At 28.7% G+C, this 10,869-nt stretch overlaps 1 protein-coding gene across 1 annotated transcript in view; it reads right to left on the bottom strand.

Moving 5' to 3' along the window:
- The window catches only part of LOC111621283 (la-related protein 7-like), a 28,515-nt gene extending 18,587 nt beyond the window's left edge, over positions 1 to 9,928 (bottom strand). Inside the window, exons 1-2 of the mRNA XM_023363369.1 lie at positions 9,741 to 9,928; positions 5,998 to 6,076 (exon numbers count right to left, since the gene is read on the bottom strand). Of these exons, the coding sequence (XP_023219137.1) occupies positions 5,998 to 6,076; positions 9,741 to 9,839 (178 nt within the window). The 5' untranslated portion in view covers positions 9,840 to 9,928. The remainder of the gene's footprint in view (positions 1 to 5,997; positions 6,077 to 9,740) is intronic.
- Positions 9,929 to 10,869: the final 941 nt, after the last annotated feature.

Below are 10,869 nucleotides of genomic sequence, written 5' to 3'. Positions count from 1 at the left end.
AACAAATCGAATAACGAACACTTTCACGAAAGATTTTTATGATTAGACAACAAACACTTCACTGAACAAACATAAAAAGAAGCAACAAAAATAGCAAATACCGATTGATCTTCCCTTGTCTTCAGGCAACAATTCAAAACTTTTCAGAGCGCTGGAGACATCGACATCCAACCCGGAATATACTGATCAGATAGTATTCCTCTGAACTTTGAAACTCTCCCTTGTAATTCCAACCTTTCATTTTTCTGACAGAAACAATTCTTTTATAGTATTTGCAAGAATGTCAGGTAGGCACTCATTAAGTGTTGTGTTGAGTTTTATTTTCGAAAGGTAAAATAGCAAAGGTAGAGAGTGGGCAGAAGATGTCTGATGTTGCTGGGCAGTATGGCTTGAACAAATCTACAGTAGGGTGCAGTTCAATCTTATCTAAGAAAGATACGGTATAATCAAGAAGATGAATCTGATCTGAAACTGATCTGATAACAGACGAACTCCAAAAACTCTCAATTGAAAAAGAGGAAGATGAAAGAGGACCAATGCCAACATTTGCTACTAGAGATTTTTTGGAGAAAGATTTTGGAAGGATGTCAGAACAACAAACAACCAAGTGGCATCCAAACTAGAATAGGGTTAATGGTGTTGGGGATCTCTACAATTACAATACTATTAATTACTTCCAAAAAATACTGAAGAAAAGAGAAAAGCAATCGAAATTGGACAGATTCTTTAACCTCCACAAACAGAAAAAAACATGACTAATAAAAATGCAAGACTGCATATATGTGTATTTTTATTATTACATATAAATAAACGTAGTAAAAAAGTTTTTATTTTTTTATTGTTTGGAGTTCCTGGAATGAATTAATCAAATTCCCATATAAACCTATGGTAAATCGATAATCGGTTAATGAACAATTCGGATAACGAACAAAGTCTTGGAATGGATTATGTTTGTTAACCAATCACCCACTGTATAATAAAACTAAAATATATTACATATTTTTGATATTCATTAAACTATATGGTAATATTGTAAAAGAGAATATGAAATAATTTTCAGTTCTAATATAAATACAGGTATTCCTTGTACAACACAGCATTCCTACAACATGGTTTTGCTCTAGCACGGTTTGAGAATTGGAGATATCCCCTGTATGAGACAGTTTTGCTTTAACACAGTTTGAGAACATCCCCAGAGAAAACATTGCAATTTTTAAGTGCAAACCCCATCATTCAATATTTTTTTTTAATTAAAGCATGTGTGTTGTCTTATATTTGCTCACAGATTTCAGAATAATAAATTTTCAATGTTATTTCATGCCTTTTGCCCTGTTTTCTTTAATGCAAACTGATTGTGCAATTTTTCTCTTCCTTGTCTAAGCTTTCTTATAAATCAAATATTGCTGTCATTGGTGACAGTGCTCTAAATAAATCTGAAATGGCTGTTGCTGTGCTTTGTTTTATAGATTAAATTAAAATTTACTACATAATGAGCAATTATTTATTGTAACATCATCACAATGCTCATATGAAACTTTTAATTTATTTAATTTAAAATACAGGGTGTTTCCAAACAAATCATCTGATTTAAAATGATTATATTATGAAAAGTAATAAAGATACACACTTAAGATTAATTTTATATTACAGGGCTAATCTTCAAATCTTTTTACATACTAAATCATACGTGCTCAATATGCCCCACTTTGAATGCATGGCATATGTCCTAACAGTAGTGAAATTTGTCCCAAATTTTTCATGTCTGGATCCACTGCTGTCACCACTGCTGTTATGCAGTTTTGCAGTTTGACCACTGTAGCTGAAAGAGGAGGCACATAAATGGAGTCTTTTATAAACCCCACAAGAAAAAAATCACAAACAGTGAAGTCCAGCAGCCTAGAAGGACAGTTATGTAAAGCTGAATCATTAGGTCATATATGGTCGATCCATCGTTGAGGAATCTGTGAATTCAAAACTTCTTGAACTTCCAGGCTCCAGTGTGGTAGTGCCCCATCCTGCTGGAAAATGAAGTCATCCAAATCAGTCTTTAACTGTGAGAAAAACCAGTTTTCAAGCATATCAAGATATGTGATTCCCAAAAATATGGAAGTGACAGGTACACAAAGCACATGGGTGCTTCCAATCAGCAACTGCATAAAACTTGAGAATTTCCTCTTTCTAACAATACATCGTTCAATCAAAATGTATTAAAAGCTGAATAGTTATGATTTTTTTTAAATCGAATAATTCTTTTTGAAACACCCTGTATATTCTCTCCACCCCAAATTAGTAGTGAAATTTCCCTGTACATCATACTTTTCCTTTAACAATATAGTTGTGCCAGTCATCTATATAACACCTTTCAGGAAAAAATTTGTAAATTAAAATAACACTACTTCCAGTTTGCATTGGAAGTTCTTATATAGTTAATCAGAGCCTCCTGTCCCTAAGATTTCCATATCTGATCTCATCTTCCATCTATCTAACTCTGATCTTGAGATTAAGGAAAGACAGACAGATGGATGGACAACAGTGGGAGTTTATAAGTCTATAACTTTTCAAATTGCAGCCCAAAGAGATGGCAAATGAGAGCAAAAGAGAGGCAAATGCAAGCAAATGAAAATATCACATTTTATAAGAAAAATCAAGATGTTGCTGATAATTAAGATTAAGATCAACAGAAAAGCTTAAAAGATGATGATATTTTGCCAAAAAGAAAATATCCTCTTTTAATAGTGTTTAGCAGTGAAGAAAATGATTAATACAGTATTAACATGCAATACTTTTGACTGTGATTGTTAGTTAAATAAATTAATTGCTTTAGTAAACATACTATATTTCTCTTAATTATGAAAAAGAATAGTATACCTTTGCTAACTTTTGGAACTTAACCATATGTTTTGTATAGCATTGATTCACATAACACAGCACTTTTATGGAACCTAACTACCATGTTATATGGGGGATAATTGTAAGATTTAATTATTCATAATTTCATTTATACTTTTAGACATGTTAACAAATGAGATGAGATATTATAAATAAAAATTTAAATTTCTAAATTCATTATTGCAAATTAAAGAAATATATTTTTGAGAGTTAATTTTCTGATTAAAATTTAACTTATACATGAAATTTAAATAATGACTACAATCCAAAAAGTCTTGTTTTATAAGAACAAGTGAAAAAAGTATACAAATTAACTGAAATGATAAAATAATTATAATGAAAGATAAATTCAAAAATTTATATTATTTTGTTTATCCTCACTTTAGTGTCTTGTTAGATTTTGTATTTTCATATGTAAATTTATATGTATTCTTTTATTAAACCCACTGCTTCATTCTTTCATACTTTTGTAGCTATTACTTAATGTATAATCCAAACCTCACAGACAAAAGAAATGTTTCAGTCTCCTGTCTTAGCAAAATGAAGTTTGGGTTGTTATTCTAGAAGCACTGTCTATTATTGTCTTTATTCTTGGGTCATTTAAAATTCTATATCAAAAGTCTTTTTAATCCATATATAAAATAAAAACATTTATTCAAGGAAGCACAATAAATTTTAAATTTTGGTTTTGATATGGATTCTGTATGTATATTTTATAAAAAAAACATAAATATTATAATGTATATATATATATATTGTTTTTCTATTCTATATTTACAATTTAAGTTATTTAAGTTCTAATATCAACATCTAAATCATTTGCTTTTCAATTTGTTCAATTCTATCAGAAGAAAATAAATATTTATTATGAACAAAGTTATCAAAAGCTGTCCTTTAAATAGATAATTCTCTTTTCCTCCAATCTAATAGATTGTTTGCTTTTATACAAATACAGTATCTCATTTCCTTTAAATTCAATATACATATTTTAAATTTTAAAAAAATGCATATTGAAAAATTAATTTCTAAAGAAATTTAAAATCTTTGGAGCAAGAAATCATATCAGTAATAGTAAAATATATATTTTACAAGCATTTTTGTCCATTATAATCAACATTTTCATAATTTAATAGCAAATTCATAAGCAAATTTTTATGCTTTTAAATAAATACTCGTAATTGTTGGTATCCAAACGAAACAGTTATAGTCTATTTAACTGTTAACATGATACCAAGTCTCGTTAACTTCAAAAAATTGGTTTTAATATTTTTTTCAATATGTTTTTGTATGTCTCACTATTATGTGAACTGTTTATTATTTAAATGAATATTTTAACATTGTTTTACCCAAAGATTCTAAAAAAGTTTTGTTCAAATTTCAATGTTCATAAATTATTTTCTGAATAAACTGCATTATCATACTATATGATATTATCATCTGACCAGTTTAAAAACTATCTACAACTTAATAAAAAAAAACCGGACCATCTAATAATACACTAAAAAAAATATACACACATATGTACGCTTTATTTTAATTTTTTTTTTTTTTTGTCTTACTGGCAGATTCTTGGATATTGTAATTAGCCAAACTAAGTCAACATCATTTTTTGTTTTATTTACGTGAAATTTTCCAAAACATTTATTAGAAAAAAATGGTTATAATTGCAATATTACTGGGTGCATCAAATAAACTTTTATTGTGGTTTGCCGGAAAGTGTATTATTTAGTTACAGAATATATATCCTGAAACCTGTAATAATCTAGAAATTTGCATATTCAGACGTCCCACCTGTCTGTCCACGTGTTACTTTTTAACGCGTCTCTGTATGGCATCCGAAGCACCTTTTACCGAAATTAATTAGGTCCTCCAAACTTCCAATTAAATTATTCTTGAGAATTTAAATTATTAACTATCTAAAATTAAAATTAAGTTATGAAAGTTATTACTGTTTGACTCTAAAAATGATTTTGAAAATTTCTCTTTATTTTCAGAATATTGATGTTTTCTTATTTAAATTTTCATAAAATAAAAAAACATATAGTAAAATGTATTAAAAATGGAGAAAGATTTTTTTGAAAATATTGTAGAATTAAAATACTTAAAACAATTTCTATAATATTGGTTTATTTTTCTATTATATTTTATAAAATTTAAACATAATTAGATGATAATTAATCATCATAATACATACAATATGATATTTTTGAACAAAATATATTTTATAAAGCCACATCAACTTGAGCTATTTTCCTGCAAGTATAATTTTAATTACTAATTAATTTGTCCTTTGTATGCCATCTTGTATTAAATTTAATAATTATAATTTAATTAATTAAATAATTTTAGAATATTCCGGAAGAAAGAATTGACCCAGAGCAGGACTCGAACCCACAACTTCTGCTTGCTATTAGAGTAGCATAATTGGCAACACATCCGAATGGCAAGCGGGAGTTGCAGATTTGAGGCCCACTTGCCTTTTATATTTAATATTCTGGAAGAAAATTCCAGAATATTCTAAAATCATTTAATTAATTAAATTATAATTATTAAATTTAATATGAGATGACACCTAATGCCTCTCTGAAAGACAAATTAATTAGTATTTAAAATTATAATTACTGGAAAATAGCCCAATCTTATACAGCAGTTGGTGTGGCTTTATACTAATGAACTGGGTTTTGAGAGATGTTGATATATGAAAATATATCTTTCTTGTTTATTAGATTTAATAGTTATTCTCTGTTTTGTAACTAACAGAGGACAATAATATATTCTTATGGTAAACTGTTAAAAATATTTATTGTATTATGAGTTTATTCTTGATAATAATAATTCCACACTTATATTTAAAATAATATTTACATATAATAAGCTGGTGGTCAAATGTATTAAAATATTGTTTTTAATCAAATTGTTACAAGTATTTATGCTCAAATTAGGCTTCATTCTGGTTTAAGCATAGGTATTTGTGATCATTAATTAAATTTTAATGGAAATTATTATATATTTAGGAGTTTCCAAAACTACTGATGTGTAATTGAACAGTTAAATTAGTCAATAATAAAATTAGATAGTAATATTGAATAAGTTATATTATATACTCACATCCATCTTTACTATCACTAATAGTCTGCTGAAGAAATTTATCACGTAAAAGGTTAGAATCACTAAAATAAAATTCCATCTGTAAAATAAATGTAAATGTTTCAATTTGCAAATTAAAGACTTTTTAAAATTAACATTTTATAAAAATTTTTCAAATGAAAGATATGCTTATAATTACATTCTATGTTTTATACATATTTCTTTTACAGAAAATAAAATATAAGAGTATAAATCAATTTAAAATATGAATTCAAGACTGACTGATGTATGAAAGATTAAATTTTATTAATTAATTAATGAAGTTAAATATATAATGGTTTTGGTTAACGTTTAAAAATATCATTTTAAAAGTTTTGATAAATATTAAAGTAACAAGATGATGGTGAAATATAGCTAAGAATATTTAAACTTTTAAGTTATTTAGAATTACCTGAAAATATGTAAATTTAATATTGTCTATTTAAAAGAATTTGCAACTGTGATAATGAGAAAAAAGATTCTAAAAGTTTATAAAGTTTTGTCTATTTAGAGTGGTTATTTTAATAAAGTATAAAATTTTCTTGTTACTTTGAGTTTTAACTAAAATTTGGAAAAGATTTTCTTCAAATAAGAAATATAAATATCTCATAATTTAATGGTTTATTTGTAGAAATTAAATAAAATATTGATTTATACAGATCCAAATTTAAAGTACATTTAAAATTTTTGGTGTAGTTAATTGTAAAGTGACAAAATTTGAGTTTTTTTTATTACTATAAAGCATCAAATGATAATCAAGACTCTCTGAAATGTTAAACATTTTTATTTCAAATGTTTAAAAATCAAAATAATGTTGGCAATATTCTTTGGTGGCAGTTGAATAACTCACCTGAAATTTGTTCAATCAAATCAGATAATGAATAAAAATTATTATTTACAGAATGTAAAATTTTTTGGTTGAAATACATTCATTGAATAACACCTTAGTTTTAGTAAAAATGAGATTAATATCCATTGCATGATGATTAAAAACATTTTGCAAATTGTCAAATGCAACTAATCCCTATTTTTCTAACTCTATTCTTACTAAGGTGGCATTTGCAGGCTTAGTAAAAGAGCATTCACACACAGTTCCAACATAATGGACTTGAAAAATTCAGGTGCTTGAGTATATTAAGCAAAATGCAAAGAAGCATGGATACCCCATAAGCACGATCAACGGATTAGTTAAAATATTAGAACACCCTCCCATACATACAAGATGATGATGGTATTCATAACAATCAAGTACAACACATCCTAAAAAACCGTCTAAGGAAATAGCTTCTGCCAATCAATTCAAGATTGGATGGATATAGAAAGAACCCCACAGTATATAGCCTCATCAGGAATGGAAACAGTCCTCCTAATAGGAAATACATCTGAAGGATTTATTCTATCCCCATCAAGGACTATAGGTTCAATGTGGAGTGGGAGTACATTGATGCAACAGCACACTCATCATCATGAAAATTAAAGAACATGAAGCAAGTAAAAGGAAAAAATGGCTGACTACTGCCCTAATGGTGTTTATGATGGAAAATAACATTGAGCTTAACCTAAGTAAAGTGAAGATCATAAAACCTGTTTGGGATGCCACATACTTAAAGCATTTAGAAAGACTAAAATTTACAAATACCCCTTAAATCCAAACAAAGAATCCATCTCAAATGCATGTAAATCCTTCTATGAAATACTGTAAAAATATGGGGAACCCCATCAACTGCATACATTTGTTGGTTTTTTGTTTGGCCTACACAAGACATGCCCCTAATATTAAATTCCAGTAAATGGATACTTGTAATTTTATAATAATTATTATTTGTAAATCTACAGGGTCCGAAAGTCTTGCCATTTTCATAAGTTTGCTTTAAATTGTACTGTACATTTATATTTGATCATTCGTTTCATTTGGCCGACACAAGCTTCTACAGTGTGAAAGAACTAGTCACTGCCAGTGTAGGTTCATGAACGTTCACAGACTGAAATCAGCATAAAGCCAGATCATTTTGCGCCACGAAAAATGGCTGTGCTCATAATGATCTTCTGGATGCATAAACAACAATATAACAAAATACATAGTAAATACAGTATAGCCACTCAGTGCATTACCTTATATTCAGGGTATGAAGAGACCTTCGGACCATCCTGCACAGGTTACCTGGCGTAGTTTGGCTCATAAATCTTTCTGCCAATAACACAAACTATTCTATTCTATTCTGATTTAAAAAAACTCTCCAATTCATCTAATACAGCTTCAAATTATTGTATATTTAGATCATGTCATATGTGAATTATTATGGAATACAAAAAATGATGCAAAATTTGCATTATAATTGAATCTGCAAACTGATTATACTGACATTCGAATCGCAATCGCTAGCGATTTGTGTTCCGTGTGAAAGCAACATATACATTCTACTTTCACACGGCAACAAAACAAAAGGAATAGCAAAGATTTATTTATAACTCTTCCATTGTTTGGCATACAATTTACATTTTATTTGCATTAATATGTCGTTTTTAAATTAAAATATTATTTATCCATAATGCGACATCAGCGACATGTCGAGTGGAATTAAAATTTAAAAGCATAATTTTAAAACAGTTTTGTTTNTAAGGAATTTAAAAAAAAATGAAACTATTGTAAGATAAGATTTTATATGTAGTTCAATAAAATTAATGATTTATTCTTCCTATTTAAAAATAATTATAATCCACATTATTCTTTCAATATTATTTCATTATCATTATTTATTGAACTTTCATAAAATGATTTAAACTTTGAATTTGCTGTATCTATAAGTAATTTATTTCATAAATCTTTGTGAAAATGATGCTTGGAATAGTTTATATATGCTGGCTAAAATAAGCATGTAGAAGCCAAATGTTAAAAATAAAACCTAAAATTTTACTTAATTTTGCAAGCTGTTATATTCTAAATCTTTTGAAACATATTTCATTGTAAAAAACTTCTATATTTATCAGAATGTAATGTAAATATATCAATTAACATTTCAATGTTTTCAAATGTAACTGTTCTACACATGGTGGTCCTAAAGTCCTCAGAGTTTTATTCTTCGATGACTAAGACATACAAATGCTATAACTAACACAGACAAATTCAAATATTGCTCAAAAATGACCAGAGGACCAAAGTGATATCTGCTTACTACTTCAAGGGATCCAATTTGAATTTAGATCATAATCCGAAGCACTTTAATGATTTGTCTGCTTATCTGATATAATCAATTTTGATCCATTCTTCACTATCCAAATGATCCCACTATAGTCAGACCTAACCGTAATAAGCAAAACTGGAGCTGATCATATAATTCATAGTTAATACTTTACAGCAGCAACAGTTAATACTACTACAGCAAGCTTATAGATACAAGCCGAAAGCAACCTTCATACACTTCCAGCAGACGACGTGTGTTTTCTCTTAAGGAGTTGCAGGCTTTAAGCATAATGAATACCAACGTGTTCCATAACCAAATTTTCGACTTTCAGTCTAACTAAAAGTAACCACAGACAATAAATTAATTGGGTAAAAAATTACATTAATTTTAATGTAAATGGAAGTGGAATCAATCTCATTACTGTTTAAATATATTTAAGAGTGTCTGATTTTAAATTTATAAGAATATTTTAAAATATTTACACCGAAAAATTCCCATAAATGAAAAATAATTAATTTTAAGATGAATTTGTAGTTAGCAGACCTGTTCTCTAATAGCTTTATAAAGATTCGTCGTCCTCCTTCTTATTTTCTTTTCTGCTTTTATTTCTCCTTCTTCGCAAATTTGTTCTTCACACTTCATTTTTATTAATAAGAAATAAAACACGAAACAAATAAACCGCGACGAAGTCACATACGAAGTCGAGTCTTGTTTATTTTGATCACTTTAAGTGTTAGTGTTGCCAACTCAATTATTTAAATTAACGTAAGTTTTTTTTAAAATAAAATATTTATGTAATTAATTTAATAAAATTAAATTCTTTATGTAATAAATACACTTAATTAAATATTACGACTCCAGTTATTTATAAAATGTTTAATTTTTTGAACTCGGTGCTGTCTCGATGGTAACTTGCACCTGAGGCGAAAAAGACTTTTGCCAACTTTGCTTCCAGAACGGGTGCGTTCGTTAATAGCGGTCGCTCTGCGTCTCCGCTACTACGGGAGTGCGCTACTGTTTGTAGGCATTTAGGAACGACGGTAAAAGAAAGAAAGATGGCGGCGCTCGCACTATCGATAGTATTGTGGTTGAGGAATCTATAATTCTAAAATATGAGCTTTTAAAAGCAAAAGAAGAGTCCCAATTGTAAAATTTAACCATAAAATGGATTATTTGTTGAAAGAGCATTCAAAATAGCCACGAAAAAAATTAGAATGCCGCAGTGGCGTAGCGTGGGTGTCAGCCGCCCGGGGCGGAAAAAAATTTCGCCGCCCCTTATTTAGTATCTCAATTTAAAAGACTAAAATTCAGTTTTGTCACAGAACAAGCAATGAAAAATTCCGTGCTAGTGCAGCGACCTGATTAAAATAGCTCTATTGGATGTATATGTGAATATGAATGCGGAAGAATCGTGCAAACAGGAAAAAAAATGTCAACAGGTTGCGCAGGATATCCTCGGATGAAATTACTAGTTCACTCGGACGGTGAGCCGATTCCCGAACTGTCCGGACGATAGCACTATCATAGGCGCGACGCAAATATAGATTAGAATGGTTCAAATTTTTACAAGATATTATTATTATTTATTGTGAAATTTTGCCGCCCCTAAAAGGTAATTTTGCCGTCCCCTAAAATGTGCCGCCCGGGGCGGGCCGCCCCCACTACGCTACGC

The sequence above is a fragment of the Centruroides sculpturatus genome, unplaced genomic scaffold, assembly GCF_000671375.1.
Source record: "Centruroides sculpturatus isolate CEXI.00-Female unplaced genomic scaffold, Cexi_2.0 scaffold86, whole genome shotgun sequence".
NCBI lineage: Eukaryota > Metazoa > Arthropoda > Arachnida > Scorpiones > Buthidae > Centruroides > Centruroides sculpturatus.
The sequence above is the reverse complement of the archived record's forward strand: the minus strand, read 5'-3'. Positions and strand labels throughout refer to the sequence as shown.